Raw genomic sequence first — 22546 nt, 5'->3', positions numbered from 1 at the left:
AGGTGAAGGCTTGGTAAAGGCATTTGGAGGACTGTACCCTGTCCATCAGAGACAGTTACCTTATAGACTGAGTTGGGTCTGTTCTGGACATTTTCTGCTCTATAGGAATCTGCTCCCACTTAAAGTGAAGGCTCCAGTCAAACCCTGAGAAGGAAAAAGACACGTCAAATTGGTTTTGTTATTGTAAAAACAATACTACTAGCTTCAGTGATAGTCTCTACCTTTACATCACAAGCTATCCCTTTGTTCCTTTCCTGACCACCCTCACAGTCTACCCAAAATGGCAATAGTCTATCCTAATATAGATGTTACCAGCTTCTGTCTTGGCACCATCACCCCTTGGCATTACAGACCCCTCCTCAATTTTATTCCACATCTTCAGGAGAGTGTTGTCAGTGTGAAACGTAATTGTATTTCGGCCAGTCTGTCTTACACTTCTCTGTCTGTCAAAGTTATGAGGTTTAATAAAGTGGGATGTGATGTATTCTGGTAACAAAGGCCTGAAGATCATTGTAAATATCACCTCTTTCAAGGTTACTTATAGTTGGCCTGTGTGGGTAGTTGAGCACAGCACAGTCACTAACTTCATATCATTGTTGAGGGTAGCCAGAGAAGAGGTAGCCCTTGGCCGCAAGCAGGGCAGAAGTGAACCCCAGCTACAGAACAGGTAGAAGGGCATCAGGCACTGAGGTGACTACAGGAACAGCTGCAGGGGGTTCAGCTGCAGGGCAGAGGTGAAAACGCTTTGAAGAAGACGCCATGAGATAGTCTGGCAGATCAAAGCAGTAACTGGAAGTGCCTGTCAAGACTCCAGTGTACATGTAGCATAGGGACGGCATGGTGAGACATCTAATCAATTAACTAAGTCCTGAAATTGCAAAATGTTATGACAGTGATGCAAGCTCAAGCGGAAAACACTAGTTTTGTTCTAACTCTGCAAAAGACTTTGCAAGTTGCAGAGAAAAAAGGACAGAGAATCCATCAGGAAAGATCATCACTGTTTTCTTGGAAAGCTGAAGAGAACGTAACTTATTTTTCATGCACCATCCCTCAGGCCTAGCTTACACAAGCCATTCATTATACCCACCTCCCCTCAAATCGGCTGATGCTGCCAGGTAGGCAAAATTATCCAGGCTGATAACATCAATAATTGGACTCACCACTCGGGTATAATCCTGAGGGAGAGAGAGCAAGGGAGAAAAAAAGGAATCAGGCTTTTCTTGAATGTCTGGCAAAGCTGCCAGAGATCAGAAAACACAAAATGTGCCACACAAAGCTGCACATGTAAATAAATCTTTGTCTGGTTTCTCCAGTACGGTTCTGGTAGCTGCACAAGGGAACCGTGGCCACTACATCCAAATGTGGAGACAGTGGGTAGTAGCCAGTTGCACTCCATGGATGTGGGAAATGGAGTCAGACTCCAGTACCCAGCAGTGCTGCTAAGAAACAGCTATTTACTTCCTACCCAAGTCACAGGGCTTGAATCACGGTCCCAAAAGTTTTGTGCTTGCTTTTGATATCTACCGACAGCATACTTTCTGTTAAGCCATCCTTGAATTAACTCATTATCATCAGTTTAGAAATTATCAAACCCCTAATAAAGTATCTTCATAAGAAATACTATGAATCAAGACCCTACACTTAAAAATCATACTGCAAACATTATAATACATATAATACATTATATAAATTACAATATTAAGATATTGTGAGTACTTTATCGCCATTGAGGGGTATCAATATTTACAGTTTTCCTTTGCAATCCTTTTAGTAAGTAGAAGTTGAATAGTTTTTCAACATCATAGCACAGGGCATTAAAGACAGTCTTGTGACAGCTGACACATAAGATGAAACCGAGCTGCCAATGCCACAAACAGCACCTTGTTATCAAACAGCTGCCAACATCCATGCCTTTCCTATCAAACCTTCATTTGGTGCCTTGCAGTAGTTCCTCCTGATGTTGCACACATGTTCAGGATGGGGCATCCTAGGTGAGAGTTATCATTCATGTTTATTCCCCTCTGTGCTGTGATGGTTGCCCAGAGAGAGTGTGTTTGCCCAGCCTGAACCCCTCAGCACGCACCTGGCAGCCTGGTGCACCAGCCTCTACTCCACCAGTCAATGCCAGGACTGGGTAGGGAAAGACTGAAATCCGAACTAGGGTGCATATCAGAAATGTAGGAAATATGTCAGAAATAGGATGACTTGAAATCTGCTCACTAAAAAAATTAGTATATTAGAGTCAGCACCCAAGATTTTGCAATTTAGATCCTTCACTGAAGAAACTAGTGAGGTTCTTTCTACTTAGGGACCCCTATGCTGCTGCTGCAGCTTAACTTAAAGACCAATAGTAAAGTAAACATTTATGGGCTTCAGAGACAGAGAATTTATTGAACGGGAATAAAAAGCAGAAGCTTTTTTAGTTATCAACCCTGAAGTTTCACCTTCTTCTGCTCCTTCATATTAAGCCAATCAGACATGGACAAAAAGCATCATTAAAGTCTCCATCCCTTCTCCTGGGGCTCATTACTCCATTGTATCCGCCTTTCAGAGGGGATCAATTACAGGCACTTGCAAGCATGGCTTGACTTTTCCCATCACCTCTCCCCTGCCTTCTCTTACAGCAGAGCTGTATGTCTCTCCCTCTAGCTCTCCAGGGCAGTCAGCTGCTAATATTTCCGCCTCATTTTCACTCTTCCAGCCTCACATCTGTCTTTTGCCAAGTGAACCATCAAAGGGACATCCCTGAACTCACGGGCGGGTCCTCTGTGCTAGGAAGCTGCTGCACGCACGTTGTGTATGTTGGCAGCTCAGTAGGAACATTAATGGAAGGAAAATTGTGGCAGTGACAAGGCAGAGGGGAGGGTCCAGCAGCAAGAAGGGAGGTGGAAACCATGGAAAAGTTGCAGAGTGTATGCTGTCAAAGTGGGTGTCCTATGTGCAGGTGAACAGGACTAGGAAGCACGATGCCTGCAGGACACATGAGATACAAGTTGATGGTTCCAGAGTTCACCTTTGCATCCCATCACTCTGCACCTTCTGCCTTGGCACACTATCAGAATGTAGAAGCCCATTAGGGATCTCTTGCCCATCTAGCTCAGGCTGTACTTTCCTCTGTAACAGCCTGCCTGCCTTGGCAGGTTTTGTCCTCACCAGCACTGCTGATGGCATGTGAGGGCAGAGGATCCACCAGCACAAGTCAGGCAAGCTCCATCCATCCCAGAGGGGGATGTGGTGCTCACCTCTTTCACTCTCTGAAGCATTGGCTGCAGCCACTCACTGTTGACTTCACAGTGACTGTCCAAGAAGGTAAGAATGTCAGCAGTAGCCACTTCAGCTCCTCGCACCCGAGAGCGAATCAGCCCTACAGTGAGGAAAGGACAGCAAAGGAGCAGGAAGGTTAGGAAGGGAAATAGTTGAGCCTCCTTCAGAATAAATACTTTGTGTGGTCATTACAAGGGAAGAGCAGGTGAATCTCCTATATCACATCTCCATCAGGAACAGAGAGCAGTTTTAGCAGGGCATCCTCTGGGGGCAGTCAGCTGAGCCCCCCCAGCACACAAAGAATAACTTCTCCTATCGTTTCTCTCCATGACACAGAACTTTCATCTGGCTCCTTCTCTTCCAGCTGTCCCTACAGATACCTTGCTGCTGCCTGCTTGCTGTCTCTTCCACTGAGCACCCTGCTCCCTCTCTTACCAATTCCCCATGACCAAATTCTACTTTCTCTTTCTGCCTTTCTTACTGCTTATCTGCTTTATTCCCATTTGTCCTTTATTATGCCCTGCAGTCAGAGATATCAGCCTGGCTCTCAGATGTCTCCTTACTTCCTTACAGACCATCCCACTATGTGGGAACACTCTTTGTGAACTAAACAGTGGTTCCCGTCTCTCCTTCTAGATCCTCACTCCAGGCCTGCTGTTCACAGCTTTGTTGACAGCTTTAGAAATAAACCAGCACATGTGAGTCAAACTAAAGGGCAGCTGGTAAAGTCAGAGTTACCATTTATGCATGCAGGAGATATATGAGAAAAAGCTTTCCTTAATTGCACCTCCTTATGATAGATATATGATTGTTTTTCCTTCTCTCACATCTCCTACATGGCTTGTTATCTTGTACTCTGAGTTTAAAAGGACAGGACTTACACCTACATCTTTATTCCTAAAGATCTTAAAATGTGGTCTTTGTTCTAGCCAGGCCTCTGGACTCCACTTCTCATTATTTAAAGTGTGAAATGAGAGCCCTGAACCCTGAGAGTTAATAAGCCACATTCTCCCTCCACAGAGCCTCCAAACTAGAATACCAAAACAAACTGCAACTATAAGAAATAACATGTAAGCAGCTGTCAGGCAAACAGGGTCATGTGGGAAAATATGCAAAATCTTTGTATGTACAAAGCTTTCCACACTCACCTTCTCGACGCATGTTTCGTAGACACTTGACCTTTGGGATCTTGGTAAGGAGCTGGCAGTCCTCAGCTTAGGGAAGGCAAAAAAACACATTTGGCATACATGCATGAATTATTTGCCTTCAACAGAGAGCCCCAATTAGCTGTTCTCCCGCTTCTCCATGGGAGGAGAAATTCTACTTTCATTTAGCATCACATTAATCAGCCTGATGGCCTTAATCCTGTTGTCTAAAGAGTACACAGAAGAGCACTGCCTGCTTGCTGTCCTTAGACAGCTGAGCCTATGTTTCCCAATCCTCTGAGCAGCCAGGCCTCCAAGAACAATGAGCATGTGCTGGTAGTGTGGCACTGGGCACTGATGAAACGGAGGGAACACGGGGAGCTGGGAATGTAAATGACCAGAGTGACAAGGATGAGAGAGTTCTGTCATATAAAGTGATCTTATCCTCTCTCTTTGCCTTCAGCGGCTCATCTGGGCATTTCCTGCCATTTGTTCTCAGGGCACTTTCTGCTTGACTTTGTTTAATAAAGACCAAAGGGATGTGACCCATTTCCTTGGAGACACTATTACATTAACACATGGATGCCTGACTGAGGGCTCTGCTGGCAGCTTGCCAGAAACTCTTGGCATCTCTTATTTACATTGGCCAGGGAAGATGACAGAGAGGAACAGTTACCTGCTCCAGCCCAGCTGTACCAATGAGCACTGAGTTGTTAGTTCTCTGCCATCTGCTCTCTATTCCTGCCATAGTAGAGGTCATAACAATTTCTAACTTGCTCTTTTTTCTTGCTCCAAGTTCACCCCAGTTTCCACATTTATTCCACATTCCTTTTCACATCTCATGCCCCCCTTTCCCGCTGTCATCCTCCCACAGACTGAGCACTCTGGGGAGAATGCAAGGCCCTTAGCCGAAGTGCATCTTTTAGCATGTTCCTGTACAAGCATTTCCATTCTCAAGGACACATGCAAGCTGAAATTCTGCTCTTATGTGGGCACTTTAGCAGCTGCTGCACTATCCAAGGGAAGCGGCAGGTGCTCTGAATTACAAAGTATCACGATTTTGCTGGACCTCTGCTACAAGGGAAGGCAATGATCTCATCTTGGCCAAGTCACAACTTCAGGTATGAGAATCCTTATTAACTCGTTCACTCTGCAGGAGCGGAGCACATCACTCTGCCTGCAGCTACTTGCAAGAGAAGACAGACTCTCAGTATCTTTGGAGAAACTGAGGTGGGTATTAAAGCAAAGTGTCAGACCTCAAACACGCACTAAAGTACCTCCATGGAGGTGTCCCGGGGGAGTGGCTATATCCATAAATATCCAGTTGCCAGTGAAAAAATGAGAGCTGTCATAGGATGAAGCTTTGTTAAAATCTTTCTATTTAGCCAGGAGCCTAAACGCAATTTTTTGGATGAGCTCTGTGCAGAACGGGTACCAGAAATATATCAGTTTTGATCTGGTACACTTTGCCCATTGAGAACTGAATTTTTAGGTGCTGAGTGTAGGACACTTAGGATTGTTTGTTGGAAGTACTCAGAAACACCGAGCTTCAACAGCTGGGCACAGCTCAGTACTTATTCAAATCACACTGTAAGGCCCTCAGAAACTTAAATTCCTCATCTCAGCATCCACCTTTAAAAATGCTTTTTTTTTGGCCAAAGTTATGTAAAGTATTTAGCTGCAAAATCAAAAGAGTATTGCTTCCTTACCTCAGCAGGCCAAGGTGGGCATTCGCAGCTATCTGTAAAGTGTTCTGAAGGAGTAATTATTAATTATTATAAATGGTACATAACTAGATTGTCCTTGAATCTAGTACACATCATGGGAGAAGCAAGAAGGCTTCTATCCCCACCACCTCACCACTACTACACAACAGCCAGGAGCAAGAGCAACTGTACAGATGGAAAGAGTACACAGCCTCCAGTCTGCAGATCTGGTGGAACTCATGCAGTAGACATTCCATCCCTATTACAAGCTGCAGAAGGTGTGGTGCTGCCCAAAGCACTAACCTTTCCACAGCTTCCCACAGAGACACCTGGGATCCTAAACATATGAAGGCAGGCAGGTAGTCTTGCCCTGGTCTGCCTGCAGGACCACAGGCAGCAATTTTCTGTAGGTTCCACTGCATCCTCTTGTTCTCTCTTGGTCTGTAATTACCCACTCTGCACATGTACAGCATTGCTGCATATATATCTGTGCTAATTAGCTTACCAAATGGTGCATATTAAAACTAGACAGAGATCTCTGGCAACCTAGGCCAAACTGCCAAGCAGACAAAAAAGGAAGACCCAATGTAAAGAAAAAAAGAGGAAGACGCTCTGGCCTCTGCCATGCATGGACCTTAAACACAGAAAAACTTCCTTTCTTTTCTTTTTGTCTTGCATACAGACAAGGGGAGATCTGTGAGAGAGGGGGACGAGCTCAGGGAGGATGAGAACCTCCCGCAGAGCAGAAGGGGAAAAGCTCGCTTGATTTTGATTTTCAGTACAAATACAAAAACAAAAAGCAGGAAAATAGAAGGGAAGAAATCAGTGGAAATCCATACTTACAATCTGAGCTGAAGTCATCTACCAAAATGATCTCCTGGATGAGACTGGGAGGGGTGCGGTTCAGAACACTGCAAGAACCCAGGGAGGAAAAAACCACACTTTGTGAGCTGCCATAATAACAACAATGTTAAGACTGATAGAAATCTGCTGTGCTGTGCATTACAACAGGAATACCAAACTCCAGTAAAGTGGAAGTGGTGACCTTGCCCTTGTAGCAGGATTCATTGACAGGAACCAAACTCTAAGCAGGAGTATCGCGGAGAGCTGTGGCATCTCAGTGGTACCTTACAGGGACCCACAGACAGGAAGCTGACTGGGGACTTGCCAGCTAGCAAAGGACGCTGCTGCATGCTCTCTGACTCCTAACACAGAGGAGAAATGCAGAGTCTGATGGCCATTTCCATTTGCCAGGCTCTGGGCAAAGTTCACCATTGCTGGAGAGCGAAAAGAGCAGCCACTTTCCCCCATAAGGAGCTCTATCTTAATGCCACAGATGAGCCCTGCTCAAGCTTTCTCACCAATTCCCTTCTTTGGACGGGAATATTGTCAAAACTGCCTTGGCAATATTCTGGATTTGGATTTTTTTTCCTCTTTTGCTTGTTACTTCTTTCAAACCAGCTCCACACTTGCTGAAAGCATCCTCTTTCCTAGGGTGGTTGCACCACACACTGCAATACCCTCAGGACTGCAGTGAGTTTGCATCTGCAGGATACAGGAGCTTTCACACACAGGGTGAGATAGAAGCTTCTGCCCTCCTCAGAGGTCGAAGAACTCTAGTACCCTGGAGTCTGAGCAGTTTGGTTCTGACCTCTTAATCGCTCTCATTTCTTTAAGATGCTTGAACTCATTTTCCATGAACTTTAACTCTCTCCCCTGGCTTTACTACCATCACTCAGCGTATTCTCCCTTCAAGCCTCCTCCAATGCCTCTATGAACAGGCAGGTCCTCATTAACTTCAACAAGATTGCTCAGTAATGCTTAGGCAACCCAGTGTAGAGAACAGTTATGCAAATTTTAGTATCAAAAACAGAGGTAAACACTATTCTCCTAGTTCTAGCAACCTGTCTCATTTCAGTGACACCTGCTCTTCTATTTTGAGCAATTCTGCAGAAAGATTGCTGGATTTTTTTCTCTTCTGTGGGCTTTTTTGTTTTATAGAGGAAACAGATAGCAAAACTAATCCCATACTCTCAGGTATGAAGAAGTAGAGAAACAAATTATCATCTTGCTAAGTAACATCACTAATGCCTTTGCATACAGAGCCAAAGTTTCTTCAGTTTGTGAATTTTCTGCTGTCTCTCACAGCAAAATTCTGACTGTTCTGCTGCTTAGTATCACATCCCACTCTATTTCAGATTTATGCTGCTTTATATGCCTCTGATAGTATTTGTATTTTGAGCTTACATGTCCCTAGATGACTGAGTTTGCATTTTTTAAAGCTGAATCTCATTTGCTTCACTTGGCACATACCTCTCTGAATCCTCTCATATGGTGGGGTGGGAGGTGGAGGGGATGTTCCTCTTTGCCATTTTAAGTGCAGATTCTCCCAGCACAGCCATCATCTGAATATTTTATAGACAAGGTTGCCCTGCACTGAAATTCTTGTTTGTGCAAACCCAATGCAAAACAACCCAGACAGACTGCATCCTGCAGTATAATAGCTGTAAACCAGTATTCTACACATTCTCCCACTAGCCTGGCTACTGGCAATGCTCACCTTTTCTTCAAAAGTTTCAGGTCTTTCAACTCAACACATCTGGGGAAAAAAACCCAAACATTTTGTTCTCTCTTCCTTGCCTGTCCACTGATTCCCCAGTAGAGAGAACACACTCCTTGAGGAGTTCACAGCTCATTGTACAATGTCCAGTTCTTCTCTCTACAATAATTTGCTGTGGATCCTTGGGAAAGGTAATTAATCTTCTTTGCACTTTGTTTTGGTTGTCTTTTTAGCAAGGAACACAATAATCCTAGTATTACTCTTCAGTGAGGTGCAGAGACTGGCATGACAATCAATTACTTCTAGGCACAAAAATGCATTATTAGCATTCCAAAATTCAAATGACAATTGCATTTTACAGCAGAAACACCAACTGTTCTCCCTTCATCTCATGGACTTCCTTCTTACTTTGTTTTTTCTCACAGCTTCCTTCTTCTTTTTGTATCAGTGTCCTTACTCTCTTGCATGACATGACATCACATCAGCATTGCCAATGACTCTCTCTCCTCTGCTGATCTGTCCATCCCCCATCAGCTCACAGATAATCCTGTTTACTCCAGATGTTAGCAGAAGAGCATCTTTTTTCCCTTTGCTCTAAAATAATCTCCTCTTTTGCCATCCTCTCAATTGTCATTGTAATGAGATGCTACACCAAGCGCTCTAGCATTGCAATAGCATCCTTTTAATCAGAATTTTTACAGGCTGTCTGCATAGGCACTGAACCACTGACAGCTGTTCGAGTCCATTGACTTAGAGCCTGACCATTCACCTTTACATTTGCACCAAAATCAAACAGTCCCTGCAATAGCGACTGAAATCAGAAAAGGAAAGAAAGGGACCAGATAACAAAGCAGTTGACTTTCCCTTCTGTGGGAATGGTCACTGCAGCTGAGGTGATGGTATCGCTTAATGACTAATCACACATAGACATCAGTCACAGAAAATGAGAAAGAGAACAGGATGCCAAGCAAGTAACTGGTTTGAGAGTGACAGCTATGTCCTACCTAGGAAGAGAGATCCCAACAAAGACCTTGAAAAATGGATGACCCATCTGTTCAGATTGGACCCTGCAATACTGCTGCCACTGGTGGGAGTGCTGTTGTGAAGAACTGTCTGCACTCTGCTGTGAATGGTATAGTGGATGGAATTTCCTCCCAGACCTTTGGCTACAGCTGTACTCTTCATTGCCAGATGGTTTACAGCCAGTGTATGTGACTGATTTACTCCTTCCTTAAATCACGTTAGAAGTGTCAATAATTTATCCCTATCTGGTGAGGGATCCCGACGGCTGAGTTCTTCTTGAGCTCTACAGTATTTGGAGTGTCCCACAACCAAGCATTGGCTAGGAGCCTTGCCTTTGAGGCACTGGAGGTTTGACAACCATACACAAAGGTAAAGGCTCAGGTCATGGTTGCGCTGTTAGAAGAGGCATAGAGCTAAGTCCCATTTGCAGGTTGACACTGATGTTATAGAAAGGGAGTTGAAGACTTCACAGTGCTCTTCAGGGCCTCTTCTGTAACCTGAGGGTCCTGTCTTTCAGCAAAACTCATCTGAATGTGCCAGGCTGAATTACTGCTGTGAGTGTAATTTTTGCTCAATTCACATACACAATCAATGCACCAATACTATGTAATTACATTGCATCTCTTGCACTTCGGGATAAGTCAACTATCAAAGGAACAGGGCTGTTCTGTTCTGTTGGGTTTGTGACCTGGCTGTGAGTCTGTGAAGGACCACAGTGATATTAAGCAACAGGAAGCATAAAATTGCATTGCTTGCTTGCCTGCTTACCTGCTGACTAGTCAGACTTGCAGCCTGTCATTATTTCTGTATCTGTAAGAGCTTTCTTAAGCTAGGTAGGGCATGATTATTTAGAGAATTAGAATGAACCATTTGAAATGCATCTTGTGAAAGTTAAATATGATTCTACTGTTATTATGGGCCTTTTCTCAAGTTCTGTTATCATAATTACACTGTGGGGATGCTATAAGAGAAGTGGGGGTGAAAGAGGACAACTGATGGACATGAGCAGCACTAAACCCAAAATTTTCTATGTCTGAAAACATTTTAAGAGGTCTAATCTTTTGAGGTGAGTAGAATATGTATTACCAGTTGAAGTTTTCATACTTGAGATCTTTGCAAGTCTGGCTGTTGAGTGCCTGAACTCAGGCACTCAAAGATCAGCCAAAAAACTTTGGGAAGAAATATATGAAAAGGGTACTGGGATTGAACTGTTCTTAAATTATAACTAGAAGGAGCCTAAATGCACTCCCCTGAGCCAGATACTGGCTTACTGTGTTATTCTGACAGCTCTGCAGGATAACTCAACAAAGTGGTGATGCTGGTACCATAATGTCTTGGGAAGTGACCCAGGGATGAGACTCCTGCATTACAGTATATTTCAGGATCATTTAAACATGGCAGCTGTAGGGGCCAGATCCTGATCTGCAGACCCTTCTTGCTAACCTCACCTGCATGTATGCACACGTGGACTTGCACAAACACTTCTGGCAGCTCAGCAGTTGCAAAGCTCTGCTTGTTGGCTCTGAGATCTCTGCTGCTGGATGGAGGCAATGGGAATGATGTGCCACTGTTGCTCCTTGAGGATGGGAGAAATGTTTGTATATGAGGGAGAGGGGGAAATAGAGGAGTGACTGTGAGGAGGAGTAACTTACTCCCTCCAGCATGCCGTTGCTTGTCCCTCCTGGTCTCCAGAGGCATCATGGGCTGCATGCCTGCTTTCTGCTGTGGGCTCCAGCCATTTTCCTCCTCTGCTCTAGGTAAAGGCAACAGTCAACTGGACCTGCTGCCCAACCTGCAAGCTGCCAAAGGGACCAGGCCAGCACACCAATAGGCCATTCTGCCCCAAATCTGACTAGTACCATGCAGAGAGTCCTTCAGACAAATTTTGTTTATTTGTTTTCAATGTAGACTGAGACAACTGGCTAAAAATATCCAGCAAGATTGGCAGTGTGGGCATATAGGAAGGGGAATAGGGAAAATAAAATGGGAAATGGGCTATTAGACAGAACCTGTGAACATGCCAGCTCAAATGGCTTCTTGCTGGCATCCTCAGTCCCACTGCCCTAGCAGCACCATGGTTTCAAACAACTCTGCTCATTTTCTGAACAGTGACTCTGTAGAACTCACGGCATGGTTCAAATGAAAAGGAAATGATACAAGTAAAAAGAAAAAAACATGTTAATGCAATATATACAGGTCTCTGGAAACACAGTAGCATCAAACTTGGTAGACAGAAACCTAGCCTTCTAGGCATGAGGCTAAACTGAAAAGGCCTGTTATTTATTCACATAGCGCATTCACATAGGTCCACAGGACCTGTCAGGGGAAAGAAGTGGCAATGATGAATAACGCACTCCTTCTAGTGATATCACCAGCTCAACCTTCTACACAGACAATTCACTCTTCCTCAGCCTCCACAGGCTGTTCCTGGACCTGCATGCAGGCTTCAGAGACCCTTTGAGAAATGACTTGGTAAGTCAGAAAGGGCAGAGGGCATTTTTTTCTGTGAAAACTAAAAGGAAAGGAGCCTGCCTGGGTTCTGTGGGGATGATGGAAGAGGGGGGTGAAGGAGCAGCTGGAGCATTTCTTTTTAGTACAGATGACTGCATGCTTCCATCTACCTGGGGATGCTGACAGGCCCTATGCCACCTATTTACATAGTTAGATTTGGCCACTGCTGATACTCAGATATGAAGAGACACTGGTACAAGACAGCAAGTGTCCTGTAGGCTCAGCAGGGTCTGCATGCAAAGCCCCAGGGAGGATCTGGTGGGCTATCAGGTTCAGCAACTGTTTACCAGCCAGTGATTCTGAGCACCTGCTCAGACCACAAGAGCTCGGTCTCTACAAGACTTGTCCATCACTTTCTGCTTGAAAGACTTATAAGCTGTGCTCCCACCCACACTGAGCCAGTCCCAGCTTCTGGAACACGTGCCCTAGCAGGAAGCTGACTGCTTTTTTCTGGTTATGAAACACAGTCCCTCCTAAGCCTCCATCACTCATTGCATCAGGCAACACACAGTGTTCTCTTTGGTCCCTCTTCACTCTTCCGAACCAAGCTCACACAGACTCTTCTCACCTGCGGATGCAAGCCCAGCAGCCTGTTCCTGCTGCTCATGATGCTCCCCCAAGGAGCCATACAGTGGGTAACTGCAGATATGCTCTGTATTTGAAAATATGCCCACACTGCCAATCCAAGCCCCTGGCTTGTCCTAGTGGGCCAGCTGAAGGCTAGAACACTAGCACTTGGGGAACTGCAGTCACCCTGCTTGTTTAACTGCTGGAAAATTCCTATTTCTCCACCAGTACCCTTCCTGACTCCACCATCCAGGCCCAGCACCCCTTGCTGAACTCACCTCTTCACCGTGCGGAGCAGGGTAGATCGCGCCTCATTGTGGAAGGTGATGATGAGACTGGTAGCTGGCAAGTCAGTGTCATAGCGTACAGAAGTGCACCTGCAACACAGGAGAGCAGAAGTGTAAGACAAACATCACTCAGCAGCAGCCACTGCAGCAATGTACCTAGAACTCCTAAGAGAGTAATATGCTGAAGTCAGAAACAGCACAATTGAGCTGCAGCAAGGGAGGCCTCAGCAGATCTTGTACCAAGGTTGGCAGAGCTTAAAAAGAACTGTGCCTGTTGAAAGGCAGTTTTGAGGCTGTGATACCTAAGCCTGCAAAGGTGCACACTAAGGAGGGCATGTGGGTTTTACAGTGGGAAAAGATTCAACAGCATGGACTCTAGTCCCTGCATTTACCTGTGATTCACATAAAATCTTGTTTATTCATGCATAGGACATGCATATGCTGAGGATGCATGGAGCTGGTACACCCAGGCATCACCACATAAAGCACTTCAAATTCTTTGGATATTGAACTTTACAGAAAGGAAAACACAAGCTAGTGCTGTGATCTGCATTGGGGAGTTGCTGAGGTTCAACACTAACAGCTCAGCAGGCAGTGAAGAGCAATTCCTTATGTCTTCCCATCTGACTTCGTAATGTTAGGTACATACATACATTCTCACACTCAGAACTAAGGATTAATATGCACCAGGGCTGTTCATACCCTGTGGAGAACAAAGTTTCTGTGAGGGGAACAACTCACAAATGTGAATCCTGAATCCAGTTCTGGCAGATGCTAAGTATGGCAGATTTGGGCTGATCTGCTCCTCCAAAGTGTCTGCCTTCTTAACTTCCAGCCAGGGTAAAACTGCAGTCAGTCAGCACTAATTCCCTGTCTGATGAAGAGTCCACACCTGTTTTTAACAATTCAAGGCCACGCATAGACTGAATCCATCCTGGGAGGGAATACAAATCACTTCTTAGAGCCGCTAGTTGTATTTCCACATTTACTTACTATTCTTTTATGGTTATTGCTAAACTGTTACTGTTTTTATCATCACATTTGATCCTACTGGTTTATGACTTTTTCATTGCAATGTTTTATTAAGGGGACAGCAGCTTCATACAACAGTTTATAAACATATGAAGAAACCTTTGATAAAGACTCAAGTGGAAAATGTGAGACCAGACATGAGACATACCATATTTATTATTATTTCAAAATAACTCTATGATGTAATGCATACAAAATGCATTGAGGAATCAGGAAGTGGAAAAGCAGAAGAGGCTCATGTATGTGTTATTTGAGGAAGTCATCCAAAGATTTCAGCATTACTACAGCACCACAAAGGACAAGGACAAGGTTTGCACTTGAAAGTTGACCCTGTCTTTGCTTTGGATCAAAGAAACAGCTACATACTAAGGCAGAAGGAACTTGTAGGATATGGAGTCAAGTATGTCCGTGCTTTACTTGGGTGCCTGAAGAAAAATTAGCAAGTTAGTGACCTACTGACTCCCCCGATTCCTTAAACACAGAGCCAGGTCCACAATCTAACTTGTATCAGCTGAAATAAGTCTTCATCCTGAGTTGCCATCACAACAACTATTCCAATACCGTTATAAGGCAAGATACTCAAACACAGTTCCCTCATTCTCCAACTGCCACTCCTTTAAAGGGGAAGAACATGGAAATAAGTTTATTTGTTCTGATTATATACTACTTTGGACTCCCTATTGCTCAAGGGGATCCTTGCAAAGCTGGGTCTGAAATGGCCATACATTTGCTGGGGATTACATATATGTTGCTCTTCAGACTGAAGTGCACAGACGAGGCTTTGCACAAAAAGCATGCTCTGCATGCTAATGCAGATCAAAATAAACAATAACTCACCTTTGAAGTGAGCTGGTTTTCGGCCAGAACATGACAGCAGATTAAAAGAAAACAGCAATTCTGCATGGCAGAGAGACTTGTCAGTACCATAGGACATGGCACTGCTGCCTCCAAGTCACTAGAAAACCAATCCCAAGTACTATGCTGGGGAACAGGAGCACAAGACTTGGATCCTACAACCAAGGTCCCGACTGCTTCCCTTCATAAGGACTCTGATGGCTGTCAGTGCTGGCAGGCTTACAAAGCTCCATGTCTCCTGACATCCCTTTCGCAGTTTCAATCAAGTTAGATGCCTGGTTTCCTGTTCCCAGCAGCTGTGAAATGTTGCTTTGCAACCACAGACAGGGTCTAGGACTTAAGTAGACTGTTTGACACTATCCTATCCCTATCAAACCTACACTTTTCAAGATACAGCATTACCTTTTTGTACTCCAGAAACTACATTACTTGAGCACTATTAGCAATTTAAGGATGAGTTTATTCAGCTGAATAAATTCGCCCCCATTGAAATAAGGACAGAACAACAGGACTTCACAAGCCATCGAACTGTAATTGCGTGTTAGTTTTATCCCCACCCCAGCAGCCTTCATCCAAACAGTAATGCTCAGGCTGGAAAGAAGGCACCAAACCAGCTTCAGACAGCCAGGGCACAGCAGGTGATGACCACTAGAGCAAAGCAAGATTGCAACAAAGGTATACTTTGCAGCCAGGAGAGGGAAGCCATGATTGTGATGGGAGTTGTGCAAAAAACAACTGTCAGATGAGCAATATGAGCTGCAATGGAGGAGCTGTGCTAAAAAAAGTTGATGCTTGGACCTGGAAAAAGAGATGCTAGAAAGGTCACAGGCTGGGGCTGAATTAGTCAAGGGTCTCAGAGCATTTGAGACCCTTCCAGATTAACCATCCAATTCAGTGAAGTGATGGACCAATGTTGGCAAAGAAAAACCCCAAACATCCTTGGTCAACATTGCAGAACAACACAAGAGGACAGTGGTCTCCCTGCCCCAAGCAGCAGCCATGGCTTAGAGCAAGGGCTGCAGGGTACCTGTAGTGCCTGGTGTCCCGAATGAGTCGATCGCTGCTGAGTCTGTCGCTCTCCAGCTGATTAAAAGCATGCTGGCGGTAAGGGTCTTCTCCAGCCTTCAGCTGCTTTGAGGACAAATAAGCCTTTTCATCAAAACCCCTCCGGCTGTTCTTCTCTCCTTGGGGAGTCCGCGTCATCTAGAGCAGACACAAGCATCAGAGCATCAGGGAGAGCCGCCTACACATGGTTAGACACAGATAATAAGTTCAGACATTGCCACACATCTGTAAGTGGCTCAGGTATGGAGAAAGACACAATAGGCAAGAGCTTGGAAATGAGAGCAGGAAACCCTCATAGACTGGGTTTTATAATTGCCTTCTCTGAGGAAAATTGCAGGCCTCACTATCCTTGCTGAATGAGTTTGGGATGAAAGCTGATGTTCCTGATAGCACAGGCAGAGCCAAATTCCCTTTAGCACTTGTTACAGAGAATGTGTGAGGCTGCAGACATTCGGAAATCCTTCCAGGAGATGCATGTTTGAGAGCAGTCTCCAGCCAAGGTGGCTGAAACAGTATTTTGAGGAAAAACAGCTTCAGCCTTTTGACAATCACTATTTCATACAAACACAGAGGCAGAACCAGAGTGTTGGATAAGAAGATGGCAAATGAAATTCAGCATGGAGAAGTGTAAGATAACAAACATTAGAAAAAAAAACCTGAACTACTCATGTACATTGATGGATTTCAAATGAACCATGACCACTCAGGTTACAGATCTGAGCATCCCCATGAAATGAATGCTCAAATGAAACCCTGCACTCGATCTGCCGAGATGGGAAATACAGCAAATTGAGTGCACTGCAAATGGAACAGAGAAAACTGAAACCATTGTGAACAATTATTCGAATCAGTGACAACTCAGCAGCCGTGGCCAGAGCACAAGTTTTGTCAAGCCTGTCTCTGGAAGGAAGCTACTGGAGGATGAAGAGAAATTAGAGGTTAGGACTATTCCATTCAGAGAGAAGATGAATGAAGTCAGAAAAAAAATGAAGATGGACCATAAAATTATGCCTAATACAGCCAAAGTCAGCCTGACGCTCATATTTCCCCTTCTTACCATACAAGAACGAGGGAAACGTCTTTTCATAGGGAAAAAATGTGCTCCTATTTTCAACACAAAGAAACTCCTTCAACCACTGCACAACCAAGCCTATGCTTATGGTGTAGGACACACATAGGTATACTCCAGTGGATAAGTCTGCCTCTGTTCCACTCCTCCAGGCAGAGGCCCTGCTCTGCCACCCCTTCTCAAGGCTGCCATCCTCTCCCACCTCTTGCAGCCATCACCGCCACAACTCCACCAGCCAGGCATGTCACTGGGTTACAGTAACATCTCAGTTACTTTTATGGCTGGTTTCACAGCCTGCTACCTAGAATCTCCCTTGAAATCGTATTTTCAGGATGACAAGGAAAATAATTACTTTCATACCTCTAAAAACTGAAATGTTTTCTTTCTCTAAATCATACTAAGAGTTTTGTCAAACTTAGCTTCTATTTCTCTTTTTCTTTTCACCCTAGAAAACAACGCTGATTTGCAGCAAAAGCCTGGCTTATCACATGCCTTTAAATATTTTGCAGTCACTCGCCCTCTGCTACTTATGTCTCCCTGAGGCCCCTGAAAAGTAACACCTCATTTTGGTTTATATTGCCAGGAACATACTAGAAAATGCTGGAACTGGCAATAAATTTTCAGGAGACATTTTTCTCAGGGTGGTGTGAAGGCTGGGGACTCCTCATGGTGTGGAGCAGGGGCTGGCAGCCAGGGACCATCCCACATCCCAGCCAGAAGCTGAGCACCAGCGAGGGGCACCAGGGCAGCCCCAGCCCCGGGTATTGGGCACCAGGCAGGCAAGGCTGTTGGGAGGTGGAGACCAGCCCTGCTGCAGTGTCACTGGGGCAGGGGCTGAGAGACCCTGAGGTCCTGGGCCATTGGCAAGGTGGGGAGAGTCCTAGGAAGTGAGCAGGGACATGACTAGTGACATCAAGGCCATGATACGTTTAAACTTGAACTATCAGGGATAATTCCTCTAGATACTATGGTTCTCACATAGCTTATACATCAAACAGTGGTAGAAGAGTACTTGGAATTGATTGTCAGTTAAGAATTAAGTCCCACTTGTAGTTTATCTCAGACAGTATCTCTTTGTGCTCTCTTCAAACAGGCAGAAGAGAAGTTGCAGGGGATGATAGCTAGGAAGGTCTGGCTTCAGCTTCCAGAAAGGCAGCTAATCAATAGATAATCAACAAGTAATCAAACATTCATCTATGAGCACCATGAAGATAACAAAGCAATAAATAAGAGCCAATTGAGATTTGTCAAGACCGATCACATCAGATCAACATAATTTTCTCCTGTGATGGAGTAATCAGGCTCAAGGGTGTGGAAAAGAGATAAGATACTTCATGACTTTGATAAGGTTTTTGATATGGGCTGTTAAGATGTTGTCATTAGCGAGCTAGAAAAACAATAGTCTGGGTGAAACTACTGAAGAATGGGTGAAATGGTTTGGAAAACCACTGTCTGAGCAGAATTATTAGCTGTTCACTGCCAGAGCAGAGGAGCTGTGGTGAGAGCAGGTCTTAAGGGTTTGTCCTGGATCCAGCACCATTCAGTATTTTCATAAGTACCTTGGATATTCAGAGTATGTATGTCAAATCCATAGGAAATCCAGAAAAAATGTCAGACACATTAGGTAACAGGATGAGAATTCAAAATTATCTCAGTATGTAGGAAAAAAATGTCTGAAAACAGTAAATGCAATTCAATAGGGGCACCACAGACCCCTATAGTTCATCAGGTAATGTAATTACACACTCTGTAGCCCTACGCTTGAGGCTGGGACTACAAGGTGGAGTTAGGGCAGTGGAAGACCCCAGTTCCTTATGACTGATGCTCTGTGATAGATCAAAAAAAAAAAAAGAAGTGCTACACGAAAGCAGAAATAAAGATGAATAGGCATTGGAAATGTGAGTGTCTAGACCAGGGATTAGAAAATAGTTTGCACAAATTAAGTTTTGTCCCAAACATTGCTGAGGCATCCAACAAAATTTGCATATCGAAATTTCAGGAAATACTCTAAACCTTCTAATCTTATTCTGCCCTTTTTCATTTTCATAAATGTTTTTCCCTTTCAGTGACAGAATGGCCTCAGATGCACTTCTGCTGTTGAAAATGTGTTCTTATTTGTGTTTTGACACGGTTCAATAGACCAGACACTAGTTAAATAGTGAAATTAACTTTGTTAGCGAGGGACTAAGGGTAAGGAATGAATGCCATGCACATCTATGAAAACTTGAGAAACTCATTTCTTGACTAACAGAGATATTCCTCTAGGCCTGATTCCTTGTGAAATAGTAAGACTATAATACAGACTGTGCCATTCACCTCTGTGCATTGTCACTGTCTGCCATCAGACACAGGCACACCAACTGCCACATTGTGCTAACAGCCACTAAAACCAGAGCTGGGGAATTCAGGGCCCCAAGATGCATTTTTTTAACAGCAGGTTTGGTCAAATTCAAAAAGAATAACTATGCTGGTTTAAAGGTAAACCGGCAGGGGAAATGAACTCAACTCAAAGAGAGATTATAAGTCAGAATAACAATTTAATAAAATAATACAGTAAGTATGATTATACAGACAAACAATTTGGTTTTAACCCACAAAACCCAAATGTATAACCCAGCACCCTGGGGCATGAACAGAGTGGTGTTCGTTGGGCCCCCTGAGTCCAAAGTAAAAGGAGAGGGGAAAACCTGCTGGTGAGAGCGCTGTTGCAGTCCAGTCGAAAAATGGTGATTGCAGTCCAGTCGAGAGTGGTGGTCTCAGTCTGGTTGAGAGTGGTGGTCTGCAGTCTTCCCCTGGATCCCATGAGTCATTCCAAAAGTTCCAAGATTCCAAGATTATATATATCCTCCAGTTCAGGCAGGAATGCCCAGTACTTCCCTCAGGGCGGGGAGTTCCACAATGGGTGTGAGGACAGGGGGCACCCTCCTATCTCGCAGGCCTCTTAACACCCAGTTTATAGCCTGAGGAGTCATGCTGCTCTGGGCAGAGGGTGTAAATGGTCTATTGATAAGTTTCTGGGAAATGGCATGGAAGGCTATAGAATACACAGTTTTGGGTTACACCCATACAGTGATGAACTGGTCCCAGCTGTTCTAACTAGGACAATAACCATACCCCACAGGTCACGAAGAATTGTTACTTAATTAGAGTAAGGTATGCAAAACTCTCAGAGGTAAATGCAATTAATAATTTTACAGTTACTGTAAACTTAGTCCAATTGCAGTTTTATGTGACATGATCTATACTTTGCAGTTCTTGCACTTCTTACAAGTATTTAGTGCTAGTACAACAAACGGAGCAGGGGTTGCCATGCTTCTCCTTTGTTCTAAGCTCATTTTCACGACTGTGTCAGCTCTGCCAAACCCCCAGAAACGCAAAGCATCAATTCCAAGCCATCCCCAGTAAGTGTCTTTCCCTGGAAGACCTAACTGATCAATTGATCAATATGGACACAAAGCAAAGAGTAACAACTTCACCAAATCTTCTTCCCTTTCCAGGCCCCCCTTCAACTTACCTCACTGCTGCAGCCTCACATTCTGCCGCTGACATGATCCCCAACCCTGCCAGCATCTCCCTCCCACCAGCTCCGCAGGTCTCAGCAGATTCCTCCCCTCTGAACTGGTTTAATGCCAGTTTCAACCCACTGGATTGAGATACAACCTTGCTGGCTGAGCAAATCCTCTTCTTTCAGAGCAAAGGTCAGAGCCAAGTCATCTCTGCAAACCACAGTGGAGCTGCTGGGGCCTGCACGGTGTGAAATTTTTCTCTGGAAAAATCTAGTTTACTCCACATGCTCCATATGCTGTCCCAGTGACCTGAAGACAAGTCCCAGAGTGGACAAGACAGCAAAGCACCACAATCAGCAATGAGATGCTGGGAAGCACAGCAGTGCTTGGGGATGCTACAGAGACAAGTGCTGCTCAGCTCTGTAATCCATATGGTGGCACATGGATGGGCTATGAATGCCTCAGATCACAGGCAGAGGAGGACTGAGAGCTACAGCAACTCCCCAGAAATTCCCAGGCAGCAACCTACTCTCTACGGGCTGAACCTGCAAGATAAGGTGAGCTGAATACCTGTTGCCAAAAGCACTTGTTTTAGAGGGTGTGTTGCATTTCCAGTTGGGGTTAGGAACCTCAGTGCTCACATGGCTTTTGTTATGTCTCATGAAATAGTCTGTACACTGCTCCAAAAAATTTCTCATAGTACTTCAAGAGAAAAGCTTGTGCCTGACAGCATAGGGCCTATTTTATTCATGCTTTGTTTAACTGTGTAAAGCATTGTAAATGTGGTTTAGGAACCATACTATGAGTAGTTAGCAAGGGCTAGATCCTATAAAGTCTTGTGGCCCAGTTGTCCAGAGGCAGGAAGACATTGACCATAACTGGAGGGAGGGGACATGATGCCCTAAGGTATCCTTCTGGTCTTTTGTTTTCAGGAGCCACTGAATAAAGCAAAGCAGTGGAAGCCAGAAGGGCTTCAAAGACAGATGCCTGAGGGCACTCTCTTCCAAATAGCTCAGAGGAAATGAGGTTGTTTGGAACCAGAGGAAATCAGGCTGCTCAGAACCATAGAGATCCAGATCCCAGATGAGGTAAGGCTGTTGCCAAGGCCCATTTCTCCCCTCAGTTTGAAGTCTAATGCACACAGATATTCATTATGAAAATTTGAAAAATTATATTACAATTTTTGGGTTTAATATATTTATGACATTCACATACATTGATTTTGTATAAATACCCACATGTCAAGACTCACATACATCTGGCTTCTATGTTCATTCAGTCTTCATCTCATATCCTGGAGTAAAGTCATTTGTTTCCCATTTGGCAAACTTTGTTGTGATATGCCATTTTTGCTCATATAAATCTTCATGCTTTTGTATTTCACTTCAGGAGAAAACCAATGTGGAACACCCCACGAAAAACAGTGAGTGGATGGTCTTCAAAATTGCAGAGTTCCAGAATGAGAGGGGAGTGTGAGGTCTCTGGGGTTGCTGTTCCCTGAAACGGCACTTGTTTTCCAAGCACACCTCTCTATATCCGTAAATATCCACGACAACATCTGGTGCCAGAGAGAAGACAGACAGGACAGTACACTATTTGAACATCTAAGGGACTTGACCATTCATGCTGGCACCCACACCAAAACAGCAGCATTGTTAGAAAGAGGTCCTAGTGGGTAGCTGGGGACACTGTGCCGCTGGGCATGAAGGTTTTCCACAGAGAAGATGGTCACATGGACATGAAGCTGTCTGCATTCAGACATCTGTTTAGTATCACACAGGAAACCTCCTTAGCAAAAGCCATCTAGGTTACTTACTGTATATAGGAATCATCATGGCTAGGCTTCGTGAACAAAGATTTGGGAAGGGCTCTACCCACATTTGCTACAAGCACGCTGGTGGCTAAAAAGGCCAATGTGAGATAGACAGGTCAGGAATACTGCTCTGCTAAAGGTCA

At 44.5% G+C, this 22546-nt stretch overlaps 1 protein-coding gene across 3 annotated transcripts in view; it reads right to left on the bottom strand.

The window, feature by feature from the left end:
• GALNT16 (polypeptide N-acetylgalactosaminyltransferase 16) overlaps positions 1-22546 on the bottom strand; it is a 74103-nt gene that overhangs the window by 23377 nt on the left and 28180 nt on the right. For all 3 annotated transcript variants that reach the window (XM_027717054.2, XM_039388978.1, XM_039388979.1), the window contains exons 2-8: positions 15978-16153; positions 13055-13153; positions 6959-7026; positions 4413-4478; positions 3243-3364; positions 1088-1175; positions 60-144 (exon numbers count right to left, since the gene is read on the bottom strand). In XM_027717054.2, coding sequence (XP_027572855.2) covers positions 60-144; positions 1088-1175; positions 3243-3364; positions 4413-4478; positions 6959-7026; positions 13055-13153; positions 15978-16153 — 704 coding nt within the window. The remainder of the gene's footprint in view (positions 1-59; positions 145-1087; positions 1176-3242; positions 3365-4412; positions 4479-6958; positions 7027-13054; positions 13154-15977; positions 16154-22546) is intronic.

This window comes from Pipra filicauda, unplaced genomic scaffold, assembly GCF_003945595.2.
Source record: "Pipra filicauda isolate LSUMZ 115617 unplaced genomic scaffold, ASM394559v2 scaffold6_size6359152_pilon, whole genome shotgun sequence".
NCBI classification, from domain to species: Eukaryota; Metazoa; Chordata; class Aves; order Passeriformes; family Pipridae; genus Pipra; species Pipra filicauda.
This window is presented reverse-complemented; position numbering and strand designations above follow the sequence as displayed.